Raw genomic sequence first — 20,243 nt, forward strand, 5'->3', positions numbered from 1 at the left:
TTTAGCAGTGGTGTGATGTGGTTATGGCATAGATCGCGAGGGTGTAGGCAGTGGTAGAGATGGTGGTGGTGGTCGTGTAGGTATTGGTGGATATTTTAGCACTGATGGTGGTAGTTATGGTATAGATGGTAGTGAAGGTATAGATGTTGGTGGAGGGGGTGGTGATGCGATAGACGGTGGTGAGGATGTAGACAGTGGTAGGGATGGTGGAGGAGGTGGATATTTTAACAGTGGTGGTAGTTATTGTATAAGTGGTGGTGAGGGTGTAGATGGTGGTGTGAAGTGCAAGTTGCCCAGCTGTGTCTGACTCATTGCGACCCCATGGACTGTATAGTCCTGGAGGCCAGAATACTAGAGTGGGTAGCCGTTCCGTCCTGCAGGGGATCTTTCCAACCCAGGGATCGAACCCAGGTCTCTAATATTGCAGGTGGACTCTTTACCAGCCTAGCCACCAGGGGAGCCTGAGATGGCGGTGGTGAAAAACTGAAGCTGTCAGTCGCTCAGCGTGTCTGGCTCTCTGCAGCCCCGTGGGCTGTAGCCCGCCGGGCTCCTCTGTCCATGGAGTCCTCCAGGCAAGAATGCTGGAGTGGGTGGCCATTCCCTCCCCCGGGGGATCTTCCTGGCCCGGGGCTTGAGCCTGGGTCTCCTGCACTGCAGGACTCCCGCATCACTGTCACAGTCGCCAGGGAGGCCCAGTGGCAGCAGTGGCGATGGTAACGGGGCCAGCGTCAGTGCTGACGATGGCCTAGTAGCTGTAGAACAAACTTAGGACCTTTTTCACTTTTATCGTCTGAAAGAGTTTTATTTCTAAATCCTTTCTTAAACAGATTGAGACTACCTAGAGTATGAAGCAGACTTTTCCCTTCTCCTAACCAAGTGGGACCTTGGCTGTTGTTCAGATGCTAAGTTGTGTCCAACTCTTTGTGACCCCACGGGACCACAGCATGCCAGGCTCCCCTGTCTTTTGCTGTCCCCCGGAGTTTGCTCAAACTCACGTCCTTTAGGCAGACAAGTGGCCCGTGGCCCCTTGAGTCGATGCTGCCATCCAGCCGTCTCATCCTCTGTTGCCCCCTTCTCCTCCTGCCTTCAATTTTTCCCAGCATCGGTCTTTTTCCAGTGAGTTGGCTGTTTGCATCAGGTGGCCAAAGTATTGGAGTTTCACTTTCAGCATCAGACCTTCCAGTGAATATTCAGGGTTGATTTCCTGTAGGATTGACTGGTTTATTTAGTCCTCCAGCTGCATTATCTTTGTTTTACTGTTTCTGAAAAATTGGTACCTTTTTCCCACGTTTAATTTCTTCAAGGTTAGGAGCATTGCTCTCCATAAAATGTAATCTCGCTTGCTTTATTTAAATAACTGGGATCTTCTTTATTGCTGAACCGTGGTATGGGTCGCCTCTGCGGTTGAAACCCTGCCAGATGTTCTCACTCAGTCACTTCCCTTTGTTTAACCTCCCAAACATCTGTATCAGGCGTGTAAATTCCAACAGTTCCGCGTCGTTCACAGTTTCCATCCTGAGACGCTTACTTCATGCACAGACTCCCCAGCCGCCTAATCTTTCTGCCTCCCTCCCCAGGAGAGGTGGGTTTTACTGCTCTCCTGGCCTCGGATCTGGGAAGAGAAGCAAGAGGCTCCTTCTGTCCTTCATTTATTTCCCTCAATTTTCCCTCAACTGAGAAGACACATCCTCCAGCTAAAATATGTTATTTAGAAAGAGAGTTCTCAGTCTTAATTTCCTTTCCCAGCATGGGCCTTGACAAAAACAAGGTCCACCATGAGAAAATGCTTGGGTTCCCCTCCCTGCCTGATCTCATGCATCATCCCACTGACGATTGTTGTAATCATTCTCAGGGAATTATGCTTATATCATAGGAGGTGGATGTTTTCCATAAGGAAATTAAAAACTGTTGCTAAGGCCCAGGTCATGTAAAAAGGGAGGGGGGAAAGAAAAAAAAAAGCCTACCTCCTTTGAGGCACCGTGAAAGAAAAATCTGGAAACTATGATGCCATATGTGTGCATTCAGTCAGTGCCTGTTGAGTGTCTGTGATGTGTCCTTTGCAGAGAACCTTTGTCCAGCAATGCAGTGGAGTTGAGGGAAGTCCACCATATGTAACTGGCTACAGTGGGCCGCCCTGGTTTATCCCAGCGGCCTAACACATGGTGGATTCAGGCAGAGTTTGAGGGGATGGGTGTGTGTGGATGTCCACCCCCAGGAATGCTGGCCTCTTCACCTGCTGGCAGTGTCACCTTGGGTACATTTCTAACGTGTCCAGGCTGCGGGTCCTCCTTTACGGCACGAGGATTAGGGAGGCCTTGACTCCATAGGGTGCAAGTGGGGGTGGGGAGCGAGTGCAAGTGGAGAATCGGTGCAGCTGCACCTGTTGATCAGGAGTCCAAGAGGCGAGGTGGCAAGATGGGTGGGGTGGGGGGCCGCTGGTTCAGGTTGTTCCTGGTGTTCCAAGGGCCACGGGCCGCTTGTCTGCCTAAAGGACCTCAGGACATCTGGGTTTGGGGGCAGCTCTGTTTTCTTAGAATTTACCCAAGGCTGCTTAAAAAGTCTTGGGGCTGGGGAGTGATCGATTGCTAGACTGTTCAGAGATCTGGAATATCATCAATGCTATACAGAATGAAAATGGTCCAGATGACAGAATATTCAAAATTAGGGTCATTTATTGAGTGGCACATTAAATATTTCTGCTTAAAAGTTATGTTTTAAATGAACAACTCATGCAGTGCGGGGACCTGAGTGTGGTCAGTGCAGTACCCTGACCAATTCTCACCCTCTGTCCAGGCCTCCAGTATCGAGAACAAGCAGGACTGGATCAAGCATATCCGGGAGGTGATCCAGGAAAGGACCATCCACCTGAAAGGTGCCCTGAAGGAGCCCATCCACATCCCAAAAACAGCTCCAGCCACGAGACAGAAGGGAAGGAGGTCAGTGTCTGGGGACGTTTTTCCAAGTTGGTGTTTATTTAAGGGCAGTAACAAGGCAATGTTAACTTACTAGTTTTCAGAAATAATTTTTCTCAAAAACATTTTGAGGAATGTTCTTTTTAAATACACTTCACACATAGCGTCATTCTTCCTAATGAAATTGCTTCGTCAAGACAACAGCCTCCTTCACCTTAATGCCACTGAGAGTCTACACGCACATCCCTAGTTCTCCTCCTTTTCCAACCGTTAAGCCATGTGCACGTGTGAACAGTGCCTGTGACCTTGGACGAGTTGTGAGCACCTACACGCGTTTGCTTCTCGTCTCTAAGACGGCACTGACCATTTCGGCTGTATTTAATCACTGGGAGAACCAAGTGCAGTGGTAGGCGGTAGACACGCAGCCCAGGGTCCAGCCCAAAGCCTGTCCTCACTGAAGAGTGATCAGCTGTCATCACTATTAATATCAGCCACAGTCATACAGACCGATTCCCACTTCTTTGAACAAATCTGTTCTCTGTCCACTGTCTGATGGACACTTGTCACTAGTCTTGAGGCGCAGACCCAGCAGCGTCAGGAATCTTCATCTTTGTGTCTCCAGGGATGGAGAGGATTTGGACAGCCAAGGAGACGGCAGCAGCCAGCCAGATACGATTTCCATCGCCTCCCGGACATCTCAGAACACGCTGGACAGCGACAAGGTGAGCGGGAGCCGGCCCTTTCTTGGGGGAGGCGCGTGTAGCCAGTCTCCGGTCTGTCGATAAAGGACAGTTTGTCTTCAGCATTTCAAACAGTTGCCATGGGTTACGAGGGGTGCCAGGAGCAAAGACGGAGTGTCAGGATGAGAGGACTTGAACCCTGAGAATTCAGGAAAACAATCCTTTATCCTCTCCAGTGCCGTTGCATGGTTCTCTGTGCGAGTGTCCTAAGGTTTTGTGTTTAAGCTTTTTTATTTTATATTAAGCAGAAGACCCTATTGTCTGACATTAAATCTTACACAGAGCCCTGGTGCATAAAAGCAGGGCTGCTCTGACTGAGGCAGGAGCAGTGGCATCTGCAGAGGGTGGGGGAGGCCTTGAGTCGCCGTGGACTGACCACCAGGAGGCCCCCAGTTGGGCCTGCACCCGTGCTCCACCAGGAGGGAGGGTCTGATGTGCATTAGAGAAGTCTAGATTCACCTACAGCAGTGGCCTACAGAGTCCCGTGATCCTGTCTTGATAAAATCTTAAACCTACAAAACAAACCAATAGGAGAAGGTGGACGCCTGGGTTTATGTGATACACAGGTGACTAGAGGACCCTGTAAAGGCCAGTGGAGGGCATCGATGTCCACAGAGGCCTCTGTCCCTACCAAGAGGAACACCTGCCCAGTTCCCTTTCTAGAGGACCAGACCAGGTTCTTGAAACAAATTATTTAACAGCAAGTAGGGGTTTCGTTGGGCTTGCCTCAGAGCTCAGTTGCAAGAGAGTCTGCCCGCAATGTAGGAGACCCCGGTTCGATTTCTGGGTTGGGAAGATCCGCTGGGGAAGGGATAGGTTACCCATTCTGGTATTCTCAGGCTTCCCTGGTGGCTCAGCTGGGAAAGAATCTGCCTGCAATGCGGGAGACCTAGGTTCGATCCCTGGGTTGGGAAGATCCCCTAAAGAAGGGAAGGGCTACCCACTCCAGTATTCTGGTCTAGAGAATTCCATGGACCGTATAGTCCATGGGGTCGCAAAGAGTCGGACACGACTGAGCGACTTTCACTCACTCACCTGGGGGTTTCCTTGGTCTTGCCATCGGTTCAGAATTCCTAGGTAGTTTCTCACTGTTTGACTCTGGACTTCCCCATGTGAGTCCTTAGTCCCAGGATCTAGGGTCTGTCTGCGCTCAGCAACAGCCCACTCCCGACCCTGACCTCCAGTCTCTCAGGAGCGACTGCTGTCAGAGAGAGCCCGGCATCAGCCCGCTTGCCACAGCTGGTCTCAGGGGCCCAGACGTGGCTCTTTTCTCACTCAGCTTTGCAGAAGAATCCACGGTATTGACTGTTGTTTCCAGGACAGAAGTAAGTAGGTTTAAAAATGTTGTTTTCCTCACCACTTTCATGTTTTCAGAATCCTTCTAATTCGAGTAATTAGCTCTTTCCCAACCTCCTTTTTGACTTCACTAAGTAATAAGTCCCAGAACTTAGACTGCTTTGAGTACCAGGATTGGAGAACAAAAAAAAAACAGTGTCTCATTTGATTTTGTTCCGAGCTCAGTGTATTACATTCAGCAAGTATTTCTCGCCAGTAGTAATAACGAGGAATAAGATAAATGAGCTGTTCAGGCATTCAGTGCCTAATAGCCTCTCTCTCTGCAGCCCCACCCGTAGTCTTGCGGTTAAGAAAATAAATTGAACTTGGACATTTTTCTTTAGAGTAATCCCGAGTATTTTCTTAAAAAAAAAAAAAACAATAATTGAGATAATTGGGTTATCTAAATAGTCGCGCAAGACTTCCACCTGAAGGAAAAGTCCAAAATAACTGGCTCATGCCGAGGGGACCAGCCACCTCCATCCCGACCCACTCACAGACCCCCCGAGGCTGACTGAGCATCACACCCCGCTGGGGGCCCACCAGGCCCCAAACTCAGTCTTACCGGATATCCTCTCGTGGATGTGCTCTGTGTTTATCTGAGTTTGCGGCCTGGTGTCGAGGATGCAGCGCTTTCCCTGCTGAGGGTGTGGGTTCAATCCCTGGACGGGGAACTAAGACCCTATAAAAGCAAGGTGCTAGCTATACATACATATGTGTGTATGTAAAGTCTATTCTAAGAATAAGTTATTTGAGTGAAATTGCCAGACAAACCTACGGGTAAAGAGTTCTGTCTTTTGGAAAGGATGTTAAGCTCTTTTCCGGGGATTGGTTCTAGAAGAAAGGTAACTTTGTTTCTCTCTGGTGGTTTCTGTGTAGATGGGTGGTGAGATTTTGGAAGTAATCCCTGCACCTGGTAAGGGGGTCTCCTGGTTCTCCAGCCCCCGACTCTACCTGGAGTCCACAGGAGGTTTACCTCAGACATAAAGGTCTGTCCTGAAGTTGGGAAGAGTTCACTTGTTCTGCTTGGAATAGGCCTCTAGGAACTCAGAATCGAGCCTGCACAGCTCCTGTAGAAAAAATAAGGCATTATCCTAGGAACTGTTGCTTTTAAGGCAGCAAGTTCTACTACCTTACGAGAGGGAAGGAATCAGCCACTCACAAAAGCATGGGTTTGCAGAAATTAGTCATTTTACACCGGAGATCTACTGGGGTATTGGAATTATTCAAGAGCCGCCTCTTAAGTATTTTATCCCTGAAGGTAATTCACCAGTTTTGGTCTACTTCCTCTCATACCCAACCCCTGAACTTCCTTCCTTGGCTCAGAAACCCCCACCCGCGCCCAGGGCCACTTCTTCAAGGCGGCCTGTACTCAGTCCTCCACCCGTGCCCCCAGGGCCGCGGAGGCAGTGGCCTCATTCTCAGCCTAATGTCCTCATGACTCTGAAGCCTGGGCAGTGACACGCCAAAGCTGTTGACTGAAGTGGAGGTGGCTATTTAATGCCCCTCAGTGAGGCCACAGGGCTTCAGTAGGCTCAGAAGTACGTGAAAGGGCTGACATGTCCTCCTCAGGCCGTGGAGCTGCAGGGGCTTGTCCCCTCCACTCTGGGCTCTGCATTGAGAACAAGTCGGGGGATGCGTCCCAGAGTGGGGTTTGGAGGGGCCGCACCCCTGCAGCCTCATACAGGCCATGGCCCGTGGCTGCGACCACACACACGGGCCTGCACACGTGTGTTCTCTGCCTTCTTCTTGCAGCCGTCTCCCTATCTGTACTTCTCCGATAGAAGGTCTCAGGGTCAGTTGATGACTAGGGAGGATACATTTAGGAAACGGCCTCCTTTTCTGCGTCAGTTTGTAAAATGCACTGTTGCGCTAAAGTGGGCTTAACCGGAAAACCCTCCTCTTATCTCTGAGGCAGTTAACTTTTCGTATGTCTTGAGGTTCTTCCCACCCTCCGTATTTCAAGTTTAAAGCCTCTGCTGACAGAGGCAGATAGATCTGGCAAGCGCAATTACTTAACCATATTCTGCCTCTTGGACCTCGTTTACGATGTCTGTTATGAGTTAGTTGTTATCATGGAGTTTGGTTCCGTTTCAGAAACTGGGTGGGGGGATGTTTTTGACTTGGCCTCTTGGAGAATTCTTGAAGAAAAGTTATCTGCCCAGTGCTGTAGTGAATCTCAGACGAGGCACAGAAGGTTTTGAGTCTGTGAAGGAGGGGCCGCTGGAGACCCCTGCTTTCCAGGGGACGCCGATGCAGTTAGCCGATGCAGACCACGGGTCCCCACGAGGACCTTTCTTTCCTTGAAACGTCAGTTTTGAAATAGGCCATCTCTCTGTCTCAGATGTAATTCAGCACTGATTCCCGCTCATCTCAATGGTATTGTGCTGATAAAGCGATCTCATGAAATTATGATTTGGGTTCCAAAGGAATCAGACACTTGCCAGATTCTTACCTCATTTGTCCTAAGCTTGCCTCTCTGAGGTAGGGAGGAGAAGCCTCCGGGGCACTGAGGGGACGAGGGAGGCCTGATGACCCTCACAGGGCCACCCAACAGTGGAGTGGGGAGCCAGAAACCGAATGTGCATTTAATTACCTGGTGACTCTACACCCTGTTATTTCACACTCAAGCTGAGTACAAGCTAAGTACTTTTAGCATATTAAAGAAGCAGTTTTTAATATTTTTTTCCTTCTATCCACTTTATTAGTCTTGTGGTTTGCTTCATATAACAAAAATTTATATATATAAGGAAAATACAAAAATATGAGGGTCAAATATAGGCTTCTATAGAACAGAGCTGGAGAAGGCAATGGCACCCCACTCCAGTAGTCTGGCTTGGAAAATCCCATGGATAGAGGAGCCTGGTAGGTTGCAATCCATGGGATCGCTAGGAGTCGGACACAATGGAGCGACTTTACTTTCACTTTTCCCTTTCATGCATTGGAGAAGGAAATGGCAACCCACTCCAGTGTTCTTGCCTGGAGAATCCCAGGGACAGGGGAGCCTGGTGGGCTGCCGTCTATGGGTCGCACAGAGTCGGACACAACTGAAGTGACTCAGCAGCAGCAGCAGCAGCAGCAGCAGCATAGAACAAAGCATCTTGAAATTGGGATGGAAAAAGTAGCCAAGGCAAGCCGGGGCAGCCTGCCAGAAAGGAGCCCAGGCCAGCAGGGGGCCAGGTGTGAGCTTTCTTCAGGGCTAAGGCCATGCAGGTCTTATTTGTAATGAGCAAGACATTCACTTGAGTTTGGTACTTGGCATGCTCTGCCCTAAGCTTGTGATGTGAATGTGTGAGTCCACACATTTAGAAAAATAAACGGTTTCAGTTATTTTTCATGAAGTGTATTTAGCGCTACGTTGAGGATATGAAATTTTATGCAGTTTAAAAAGTCAATAAACCTCTGGGAAGCAACAGTCTCCACTGTAGGAACTTGGACGGGTTTACACAGATTGTAGTGCTGCGGCAGTATATAAAGTAATTAATGCCAGTACATTTTAAAATGTGGCTGGATTCACATTTTTAAGAAAGGAAACCTGCGTCCAGCCTACTTAGGAAGTGCCTCCCGCTTGCATTCAGCCTCACTGCTCACATACCTGGCCTATGTGCCAGCCCCCTTAAGCTCATGCTCTCTCCTTTGCCCGAAGCTGCCAGAAGCAAGAGGGAGCCTTGACTCAGAGATTCCGCCCCACGGGCTGGCTTTGCCAGAACCTCCCAGGGCCTCATGTAGGTTTGCCCGCATAGGCATGAAATTGAGTCACTCCACCCGGAAGCCTTTCCATTGACAGCACGTAGTTTTAATTCCCAGGGATCAGAGTCCTGACTCTGCCCAGACGGTAACAAGAGTAGAGTAAGCAAAGTCTTTAATGACCAGCGGCAGATGATTGGGCTTCCCTGGTGGCTCAGGTGGTAAAGAATTTGCCTGCAGTGCAGGAGACACAGGTTCAATTCCTGGGTCAGGGACCATCCCCTGGAGGAGGAAATGGCAACCCACTCCAGCGTTCATGCCTGGGGAATTCCATGGACAGAGGAGCCTGGCGGGCTACAGTCCATGGGGTTGTAAAGAGTCAGACACGACCGAGCAGGGAGGGGCTCCCAGCCAGGCCTCTGAGCTCTGCTGCTCAGCAGCCTCTCCACCTGTTCCCTCATCTGTAAAAGCGGACAATACTGCTCCCTACTCCAGGGCTGTACTAAAAGTGTGGGTTTAGAACAGTGGCTTGCATGTCCCGAGTGCTGCATAGGTTTTAGCTGTGACCGTGTCTTCATGTGAAAAAGCGCCTCCTTCCCAGCCACTCATTATCTGCTGTTGCACGCACTATAGAGCGGCCTCTTACTGAGCACTTCCGTTGTTGTTTTGCTTTTTTAATGTTTACTTAGAGCATAATTACTTTATTGTGGAGACTTTTGCTGTAAGTCAGCGTGAATCAGCGTCAGATGTACGTGTGTGCCCTCCCTCTGGAGCCGCCCCCGCTCCCTCCCACCCCACCCCTCTAGGCTGTCACGGAGCACTGGCTCTGGGTCTCCTTCATCAGACATTGAACCCCCACTGGGGGGTCTGTTTCACCTACAGCATGTATATGTTTCAGCGCTATTTGCTCATATCATCCCACCCTCTCCTTTCCCTACTGTGTCCAAAATGTCTGTGTCTCCTTTGCTGCCCTGCAAGTTGGATCATCAGTACTATCTTTCTAGACTCCACATGTGCGTGCCAAGTCGCTTTAGTCGTGTCTCACTGTTCGCAACCCCATGGACGGTAGCCCGCCAGGCTCCTCTGTTCATGGGATTCTCCCCGCATGGATACTGGAGTGGGTTGCATTTCCTCCTCCAGGGGATCTTCCCTGACCCAGGGATCGAACCTGCAACTCCTGCGTTGAAGGCTGATTCATTACCTCTGAGCCACTGGGGAAGCCCTCTAGACTCCATATGTACGTGTTAATATGCGATATTTGTCTTTCTCTTCCTGACTGACTTCACTCTGTATGACAGGCTCTAGGTTCATCCACCTCATTAGAACTGACTCAAATGGGTTCCTTTTTATAGCTGAGTAATATCCCACTGTGTATTTGTACCACAACTTCCTTATCCATTAGCTGAGCACTCTTGATTGCGATGGATTTAGAAGCTGTGTTTATTAGAAGCTTGAAGCTGTACTAAAGGTAAACAGCTCGGGTTTAGCGCCTGGACTTTGGCATCTTGATGTCTCAGCAGTAAACACTGACCACGTACCGAATGGGCAGCCTCTGAAGAAGGGGAGATTCTCGCTTGAGACGTTTTCCTAACCACTCTTCTTCAGTCCTACCACATCAGCTGCACACATGTAGGGTGATGACTCTGTGCTCTTCACAAGGTTGATCCGTGCATCCCAGGTGTGAGGCCATCATCCCCTGTGCAGCCCAGGCCAGGTGCTGCCCTGCAGGCACAAGCAGGGAACACCCTCCCCGCCGGCAGCCTGGCAGAGGTGGCATCTGGCATTGGTTCCCTCTATCTTTCTAAGTGACTGTGGCTTTTTAAGTGCACCCATAAAGCCACAAAATGAATGCAGCCTTCGCTGACTTGAGTTCGGTTCAGTCACTCAGTCGTGTCCGACTCTTTGCGACCCCATGAATCGTAGCACGCCAGGCCTTCCTGTCCATCACCAACTCCTGGAGTTCACTCAGACTCACGTCCATCGAGTCAGTGATGCCATCCAGCCATCTCATCCTCTGTCGTCCCCTTCTCCTCCTGTCCCCAATCCCCCCCCAGCATCAGAGTCTTTTCCAGTGAGACAACTCTTCGCATGAGGTGGCCAAAGTACTGGAGTTTCAGCTTTAGCATCATTCCTTCCAAAGAAATCCCAGGGTTGATTGCCTTTAGAATGGACTGGTTGGATCTCCTTGCAGTCCAAGGGACTCTCAAGAGTCTTCTCCAACACCACAGTTCAAAAGCATCAATTCTTCAGCACTCAGCCTTCTTCACAGTCCAACTCTCACATCCGTACATGACCACAGGAAAAACCATAGCCTTGACTAGACAGACCTCAGTCGGCAAAGTAATGTCTCTGCTTTTGAATATGCTATCTAGGTTGATCATAACTTTTCTTCCAAGGAGTAAGCGTCTTTTAATTTCATGACTTGAGTTGCTCAATCAGAAAAACAAAGATCCCCCCACGCTAGAGTAGAGCGCTTAAGTTCTACGAAAAGGCAGATTTTTTTCAAAAGTACAACTTCAGGCATAACAGCAACAGAAGTGTTTCAAAAAAGAGTGGCGGATCAAGAAGTGCTTTTCAATGTAAAGGTTATGGTACCCATCAAAGTCACTGTTGATGACGGTGGCCCATCTTTGATTCCGACTCAAGGCGAAAGGTTTATTCTGCCTGTTTTTTTGTGGGAGGGACCCGTCAGCTGGCTACCTGCCTGCCATGCCTTAGTTTTTCAGGGGATAAAGAAAGAGGCCTTTCAAATGAACGTTTCTGGATAAGTGCTGCTCACTCAGCAAACACAGCAAGCAGGCTCCTCTGGGCTCCCTTGTCCTACCCGTGGTCTTCCTTTCCAGGCCAGTGACTGAAAGTAGCACACGTGGGTCCAGCCGCCTGCTTCCTTCCTTTTCCCGCTTTTTGGTCAACGAAGCTCTTTAGTCCTGCCCCGCAGCTCAGCTCTCAGCACCTGCCCAGCACGGTCCGGGGCCTCTGGTTCCGACAGGTTCAGAGTGAGGGCAAGTGTGGCATATCCAGCTTCTGCAGAGCTCAGAGGCCTGGGACCCGGGAGCTGTCTTCTCTCTGCTTTGCCTGGCTTTTCTTTCCACACTTAAAGTTTGCCTTTTCAAAAATATCTTTCCAGGTGAACTTCTTGGCATGCTTTTGTTTTAGCCTTTTTATGTATTTATTTTTGGCTGTGCTGGGTTTTCCTTGCTTTTGCACAGGCTTTCTCGAGTTGTGGCAAGCTGGGGCCATCCTTCGTTGCCAAGTGCCCAGGTTTCTCATTTCAGTGGCTTCTCTTGTTGCAGAGAACAGGCTCTCGGGTGCTCAGGTTTCAACCGTTGTGACCTCAGAGCCCAGAGGCAGTAGTTGTGGCACACAGGCTTAGTTGCCCCAAGGCATGTGGGATCTTCCTGGCCCAGGGATGGAAGCCACGTCTCCTGTGTTGGCAGGCGGACTCTTAGCTGCTGCACCACCAGGGAAGTTTGAGCTTCTTGACACCATAACTGTCCATTGCATCTCACGTGTGTCACAGTCAAGGAAGACTTCCAAGTTATTGTAAAGTCAGAACTGCTTGTGATCACATTAGTAATGGGGAAAGGGTTGCTGCTGCTGCTGCTAAGTCGCTTCAGTCGTGTCCAACTCTGTGCGACCCCGTAGATGGCAGCCCACCAGGCTCCCCGTCCCTGGGATTCCCCAGGCAAGAACACTGGAGTGGGTTGCCATTTCCTTCTCCAATGTATGAAAGTGAAAAGTGAAGGTGAAGTCGCTCAGTCGTGTCTGACTCTTCGCGACCCCATGGACTGCAGCCCACCAGGCTCCTCCGTCCATGGGACTTTCCAGGCAAGAGTACTGGAGTGGGGTGCCATCGCCTTCTCCGGGGAAAAGGGTTAACCTCCCTGAAAAAAAAAAACTACCCAGAGTTTCTTTCCTGAATAAAAAGCTTTGGGAAAAGCTTTTTCTCTCATAGATTTCTTTTTGTTTTCTTTTTTCTTTTTTTTCCCCCCTTCTTTCTCTTGGCAGAGGGAGGGTGGTGAGAAACACGGCATTTTTGCCATCTTAGCCGTTTTTCAGTTCTCGCAGATTTCTTTTTTTTCACCCGGATGTGCGAGAGACTCACAGTGGTCCTCTTGGAGATGCAGCAGCAGGTTTTATGATGGCTGGTCCCGTGAACTTGGCCTTGGGGTTGGGGTGAGCAAGGGGCCCTGGTGGTCACATGGTTAGGATGGCCTCTGATAAGTCCAGTCCTCGGGCCTCCACCAAGTGGCCCAGGGAGCAAGCTGCTGGGTGGATGAGAGGCTGGGTAATGCGTGTCCTGGGGGGGTTGTTCTGGCTGCTGGCGTGGCCTGTCTCTTGTAACCGTGGCCACTGACAGAGCCATGCTTTCCAGTCCCCTTGAGCTGAGGAACCACTTTCTGCTCTGTGTGTCTCCTGCAGAACTGCAAGACCCTTAGTGCGGTTTCTAAGCGCCCGCGTTGTCCTGGGCTGGAGGATGTGACTTTGCGGGTTGTACACTCTGCCCTGGAAGGGAGGTGGCTTTTATTAGCCTACGTCTCTCCTCCTTCTGAAGTGCTGCCCTCAGAAAGTTGGTCTGACACCCACCTGCAATCAATCTGAGGTTCTGAAAGCAGGTTCACTTGTAGTGAGGGCTACCCCATCCTCGTGTGAGTCGTCAAGAGCCCCTCTTCCTCTGGCGGAGCCTGGCCCACAACTCACCTGAGAGCTGGTCATTCGAGCCAGGTGCTGGCTGTTGTCCTTCCCAAAGCTGTGCATTCTTGGAATACAAACACACCTCATTACAGAGCTCTAGGGAGGGGCTGCTGGAGCCCAACAGGCGGGCGAGAAGCCCCCAGCCACGGCTCCGCTTCAGTCACTGTCCTTGCCTGGGTTCAGGTGAAGGAAAATAGTAAAACGTGTTTTCTCCAGAAAACGTAAAAAATCAATTCTGTTCTGTGTGGCGGTTGTGGAAGGTTTGCATGCCTGCAGCACAGGGTAAAGAATCCGCCTGCAGTGCAAGAGTCCTGGGTTCGGTCCCTGGGACGCTGCAAGTGTTTCTTCCTTTTGGGTGAAACAGCCGCTTACTCATTTTCAGTCATTGAGAGAATTCAGGCAAAGAGATTCTGGTTTGATTCTGCTAACTGTGCATGCGTCTCGGTCCTTGGAGTTCCCCTGGCCGCCCTTTCAGAGGGACACAGTTGCTCTTGGAGGAGGCATTTCATTATAAAGTATCCGCGGGCCCTTGCTCCAATTAAGACCATTTTACTACCATGATTTTTAATCACCACGTGTAATTTTTTCAAGATGAAAAACAGAAATAATGGGAAAAAATATCTTCTAATGAGAATGACACAAGAGTTACTGTATGCCATGGGGATTGAGATTTTCATAAATTACAATCCTAAACTGCATGTGGTAAGGAGCCCATGATACAAGTCCATAAAATATATAGATGTGGAAAAAGATAAGGTGAAAACTTCAACAAAATGTGGTTGAAAAGGAAAAGCGAATTTCTAAACTAGATAAATGGAATGGTAACTCCTTCAACATAGTGACGAAATTATGTCACTAGGGGTAGAAATATCACTGGTAAAGAAAGACCTGTCAATGATGTAAAATATGTATATATAATTATGTATAACAACATATAGCCTAAATTTTTTCTTACTGGGAGTTTAACTCGAAAGGCTGTAATGACTTGCACTGATACTTCAAAATAGTTATTTTAAGTGTTTCATACAAAAAAAAAGTTTTTGTTTGTTTGTTTGTTTAAATTAACAAGCCTGGTTTTAAAGACGAGCTTTGGAATAAGTTTAAAACATTCAAACGTGAGCACCGAGACAGAAATTCACGGGTTCTCTCTTCTCTGGACTAGAAAATGTCCATTTAATCCTCCTCTTATAAATTCATGCAGGCGATTCTTATGGGAAAACTCAGCTTATTCTTAGGGGCAGTGCCAAGAAGATATGATTTTGTTTTTGGACGATAATTCTAGCACTGTTTGAAAATATTCTTCTGATACTAGATTTTGTTACTAAGTTCCCTAAAGCCTTTGAAAAAGAATTTTGACTCAGTATGCAGTTCTTTGTCAGAACAGGCTTGATTTTCATTTCTCAGGCCCTGTCAAGGGCACAGATGTTTCCAATAGTTTTGATTACTGCGCGAGGGGCTGGAACTCGGAGCCAGAAAGAGCGTCCAGCTCCATCCCTCTGGGCCGCCCCGTCCTCTCTTCTCACCCTGCCCCCACGACAGAACCCTGAGCTGTCTGAGAAATCCCCTGCAATGGAGAAGCAGGCCTGCGCAGGCTGGTGATGAGGGGGCAGTGTCTGAAGTTGAGCTTCCCAGGGCGGAGCTGGAGTGGTGACTCGCCGGGACCACATGTACGGCAGGCCTGGTGGACCGGAGGCCATCCCAGGAGAGCTTGGCCAAGGGAAAGGGCTGTAGGAAGTGCAGGCCTGGGGGTGCTCGGCGAGCTGGGCTCCGCACCACCGCTTGTCCACGGGTCACGTTTCCCTGGGATGGGAAACATCCCTCCTTTTCGTTACAGGGATTAACCGCTTCCATAACAGGGGTTTTTTTGTTGTTGTTGTTTTTTTTTTTTTTTGTAACAAGGGAAATTCTTCTTCAGGCTGAGCCTCTGCCCTTAACCTTGTAACAGCAGCCCCTTCAATTGTTCGCAGAGAAGCAGGAGAGATTCAGCATGGTTTTTCCAGAGAAAAGTTTGTAAAATTTAGAAAGGGGGGGTCAGTCACTGGTGGAAAAAGTCCTTTGTGGCCTAGCAAAGAGAGTTCCTTTCATCGACATTTAAGCTTTATTTTGGACGAGTTTTGTTTTGCTTTCTGGGGTTGTCTAGTGGACATGTGTTTCTTATTCTATCTAAACTTGCTCTGGAAAGAAAGGCTTGGTTAGAGCAGGAGGGCAGCGGGGAGCACGGAGCACAGCAGAGGCCGCGGGCCCAGGTTGGGGGCGCGGCTCCCAGCTCTCTGCCGGGGGCCAAAGGGGACGTGTCTTTGCGCCCGCCCGTCTTGTTCTCGTGTGCCGATGCCTAAAGGGTGGCAGAGAACCAGGCACACGTCACACACCAAACACAGCAGACTCCCTTCCCGGAGCCACAGAGGAAAAGCCCGTGTTTTGTTTTGCTTTGCAAACAGTGGCTTCCTTTATAGAGCAAACCTGTTTTACCGTTTTCACTCCAGCAAGTGTGTGAGCACTGGCTGGACGCAGAGCCCGGCCCGAGGGTGCTCCAGGAGGAGCCTGGCCCTCAGCCCCAGGGTCTCAGCGGTGCCTTGGATGGGCCCAGGCGTGCCCTCACACACGGGGAGGGCAACACAGACCTGCCTCCTGGTGCCGAGGGCAGACACACACACACGGGGCTGGGACCTTCACAGGAGCGCGACACAGACCCGTTTGCTCGTGCCGAGGGTAGACACACACATACAACCCAAGACACGGCTCATGTCAGGGCTGAGGCATAATCTGTTTAAGGAGAAAGTTGCCAAGGATGGTAGACACCTGAGGAGGGACTCGACAGGGACTTAGATGAGACAGACTGGGCAGGTGGGGCTCGAAGTAGAAGGGACTGTGGACACGGGAGCAAGACTTGCCTCCGAAGGGGACACGGCCGCTCGGGCTGTTAGGCACGCGAGGAGCCGCGGAGCCTGCCTGGCGAGTGGGCTGGGACCCTGTGACAGGAGCTTTGAGTCTTCTACTGAGGAATGTGTATGTAGGAGGATGGCGTATCTGAGCATCTGGCAGCAGTGTTCAGGTACTTTGCAAAGAAAGCCTGGATCAGGCACGCCCCTCAGGAGACCACTGCAGAAATCCAAGTGAAGTGAGCCGGGTGGGTGTGCGGAGGGAGGGAGCAGTCAGACAGACACCCCAGAGTCTGACAGCGTTTAGAGGGTGGAGGCGCGTGACTGGCGCAGTACCCGAAAGGCAGCCCGGGACGAGTCGTGTCCCAGACTCACTGCTTTGGAGGGACGGGGACGCAGCATGGAGGGTGTGGTGTGGACCCCACCCAGGGATGAGGGACACACTGGTGAGCCTGAGCCTGGGGCGGCCGGGCTGGAGGGCCAGAGGGGACCGCCCAAACCCGGGGCGCTGGTCGTGAGACTCGCAGCATAGGAGGAGCCGTGGTGAGCGTGCAGGTGAGCTGTCCCCAGGGAGCGTGCAGTCCGGGGCAGGTGGACAGCACAGGGTCACGAGAGGCCCTGCGCCTTGTTTCCCGAGCAGGTCGTGGAGTTGGTGCTCTTCATAGAGTTTGTGGGTAGGCTTCAGGGAGCCTATGACTGAAGAGGAGTTTGGCCAGAAAACAGGAGTGAGCTGAGAGAGGAGAAGGAAGAAGGGAAAGGCCTTTCAGGCCACAAACCACGCGGCGAGTGGAGGGGCGTGTTGGGGTGTGGGGTGGGGCCGGGGCAGAGGGTCGGGAAGGTGCCGTGGGGGCTGGGGAGGGCTCTGAGGGTTTTGGAGAGAGATGTGTCTCAGGGTCCCAGGCTCACTGCTCTGCAGGGACCTCCCAGTCCAAGCAGCACAGGCGCCCAGGAGCCTGCCATCTCCAGGCCACTCCACGCTCGCCAGGCCGGGGGGGACTCCGTCTCGTTTATCACCGCATCTCATAACAACCCCCCCAGAAGCCTGCGAGCAGAGTGTGTACTCGTGTGTGCTGTGCTGTGTGCCCAGTCACTCCAGTCATGTCCAGCTCTCTTGTGACCCCATGGGTTGCAGCCCGCCAGGCTCCTCTGTCCATGGGGGTTCTCCAGGCAAGAATACTGGAGTGGGTTGCTGTGCCCTCCTCCAGGGGATCTTCCTGACTCAGGGATCCAACCTGTGTCTCTTATGTCTCCTGGACTGGCAGGTGGGTTCTTTACCACTAGAGCTACCTGGGAACCCCTTTACTTTAAGTTTAAAATGAGGAAGTTGACCTGTAAACAAACAGGTTTAAACTGTGTGGGTCCACTTATAATAGGTGCATTTTTTCCCAATAAATACGTATATGTGCTATAAATGTATTTTCTCTTCCTCGTGATTTCCTTAATAATGGTTTCTTTTTTACTGGCTTACTTTATTGTCAGAATACAGTATGTAATGCACATGACATGCAAAATGTGTGTCAGTCGGCCGTTTTTGTTATTGCTAAGGCTTCTGGTCGACAGTAGGCCTCTAGTTCGGGGGTAGTCAAAAGTTATGCACAGATTTTTTTTTGACTGTGCAGGGGGTCAGAACCCATAACACCCACGTTGTTCGAGAATCACCTGTCCGTGGTGCTCTTTGAGGAGGAGGATATGTCTCAAGCAAATATTTGGACACGCATATAAAAAATCTTCAGTTTGTGACAGTGTAACACACTGGAAAATACGTTAGAATATGAAAAAGTAAAAAAAACACTATTCCCTTGGTTTGGAAAGGAGGTAAATTCAGGGACGGAAAACTTGAGGACCCCCACTCAGGCGGCATCCTGCGCCCTGACACAGCTGGGCGTGGGTGCCAGCCTCACCTGCTGCAGGCCCGTGGTGGGGGCACGCTGGCTGACCTGTGCCCTCTCCTCCCCAGCTGTCAGGCGGCTGCGAGCTGACCGTGGTGATCCACGACTTCACGGCCTGCAACAGCACCGAGCTCACCATCCGCCGCGGCCAGACCGTGGAAGTCTTGGAGCGGCCCCACGACAAGCCCGACTGGTGCCTGGTGCGGACCACTGACCGGTCGCCCGCGGCCGAGGGCCTGGTACCCTGCGGTTCCTTGTGCATCGCCCACTCCAGGAGCAGCATGGAGATGGAGGGCATCTTCAACCACAAAGGTAGGCGTTCGTGGGCATCCTCCCGGAAATGACAGCAGGGCTTGCGTCCGCACTTCTGCAGCCCCATAAGAGGTGCAATCCCTGCTGGTCACTGGCGCCCCGGCCCTTCATCACTGCATCCCTGGGCCTTTTTAATCCATTGGGGGCTGTGGTTGTCACCTGTCACTCAGAAATAATGGTGCATTGGTTGCCTCGGTTCCCCAGACCGTGTTGTAAGATCCCAGGTTAGAGAAGGGGGAAGGGAGCCGTTCTCTTGGAAGCCAGTGTCTTTCATAAACAGAGCAGACAGAAAGGCAGTGTCCTCCTCCAGGTGATGCTGAGAAGAGGTGGGAGAGGTGGGACCGCGCTCAGCGTCTCCCTAATCAGGCTTCACATTGTGGATTATTCTGTTTGTGTTAAATACTAGATGGTTGAGTGTGCAGGCCCTGGAAGCATAACTCTGCCATCTTTATAGCCTGGTTGAGTGTCTCCGGGCATCTGAGACCCCCCGCCCTCAAGTTCCCTGCCAGGAGAGGGAACACAGCTGGACCCCCAGAGGGAAGCGAGCTGAGTTGGGCAGGCCTCAGTGTCAGGGGTCTGAAGCTCTGACAAGAGAGATGGCTTTTGAAAGAAGTGTTTTTCCACTGAAATAGCAGGGTATTTGAACCAAACAGCGTTTGACATTGCTTGCAGACTTTGCTTAGACACAGGCAGCTGTCATAAGGCCACTTTTCCACGTGTCAGGACAGGTCAGTAATGGCCTCCTAGCAAGTCTGTTTATCTAAACATCCAGTGTGGCCACTGCTGGACTGATGCGACCTGAAATGGGGCCTGAGTGAATTGAGCTGGTCTGCAGGTGCCCGATACACACTGGACTACAAGACTTAAAATGAAAACAGAATGTACAATTATTTTATAGTCATTGCATGCTGATATAGCACTATATTTTATAGGATGAATTAAAGAAAATATACTATTAAAATTAATTCCACCTGTTTCTTTTTACTACTAAATGATGACTGCTAGAGAATCTTAACTTTATATGCAGCGTGCAGGGTGTCTGCTCAGTTGTGTTGCTTAATCTCTCATCTTAGGAGCTGATAGGAGATTTTTAAGAGCTTTTCAGAAACACTGGTCTTTAGTTTCTAGAAAAATTCAGCATGGGTAGTTTCTATGCTGTGAACCACTTTATATCAGTCTTCGTTTTCTGCAGTACAGATTTGGGGTTCTGCAGTTTGTTCACCCTTCCTGAGAGCATCACGTACTCTGCATGTTCCAGTTCTTTCCTGTTAGCATGGGGATGTCCCAGCTGCTCCCTCCACTTGTCAGCTGTGCCACTCTACCTTCGCCCCAATCCGTCCTGGAGACAGTCCTCCGGCTTCTGAGCATTAGTCACGGCGGTGACTCAGTGGAGCTGTACAGGAAACAGCTCCTGACCGGCTCACCTCGGGAACGAGCCCCAACCGTGCTCGGAGCCCTCAGGGCCCGAATGTGACTTTATCGTCACCTCAGTACCCAGCTGGAAGAATCGGGCTGTGATATCTCCAGGGATCTGAAGAGAAAGGCAGAGAATTCTCAGATTTGGCCCAAAGCCGAGGCGTCTGCTTTCATTTCTGGCCAAGCTGCCTATGAGGCAGTGTTGGGCCCGCCCTGCTGCGGTTCCGGGTTCGGGTGGTGTTGGGCCCGCCCTGCAGTGATGCCAGGTTCGGGCGGCACTGGGCCTGCCCCGCTGTGTTACCGGGTTCAGGCAGCATTGGGCCTGCTCCACTGTGTTACTGGGTTCAGGCGGCACTGGGCCTGCCCCGCTGTGTTACC

General features: G+C 50.7%; 1 protein-coding gene across 2 annotated transcripts in view; it reads left to right on the top strand.

Moving 5' to 3' along the window:
- Window positions 1–20,243, top strand: part of LOC120879289 (triple functional domain protein) — a 151,105-nt gene that overhangs the window by 45,792 nt on the left and 85,070 nt on the right. For both annotated transcript variants that reach the window (XM_040262249.1, XM_040262248.1), the window contains exons 20-22: window positions 2,794–2,936; window positions 3,535–3,634; window positions 18,206–18,449. In XM_040262249.1, the coding sequence (XP_040118183.1) occupies window positions 2,794–2,936; window positions 3,535–3,634; window positions 18,206–18,449 (487 nt within the window). The remainder of the gene's footprint in view (window positions 1–2,793; window positions 2,937–3,534; window positions 3,635–18,205; window positions 18,450–20,243) is intronic.

This window comes from Oryx dammah, unplaced genomic scaffold (assembly GCF_014754425.2).
Source record: "Oryx dammah isolate SB20612 unplaced genomic scaffold, SCBI_Odam_1.1 HiC_scaffold_20, whole genome shotgun sequence".
Classification (NCBI taxonomy): domain Eukaryota; kingdom Metazoa; phylum Chordata; class Mammalia; order Artiodactyla; family Bovidae; genus Oryx; species Oryx dammah.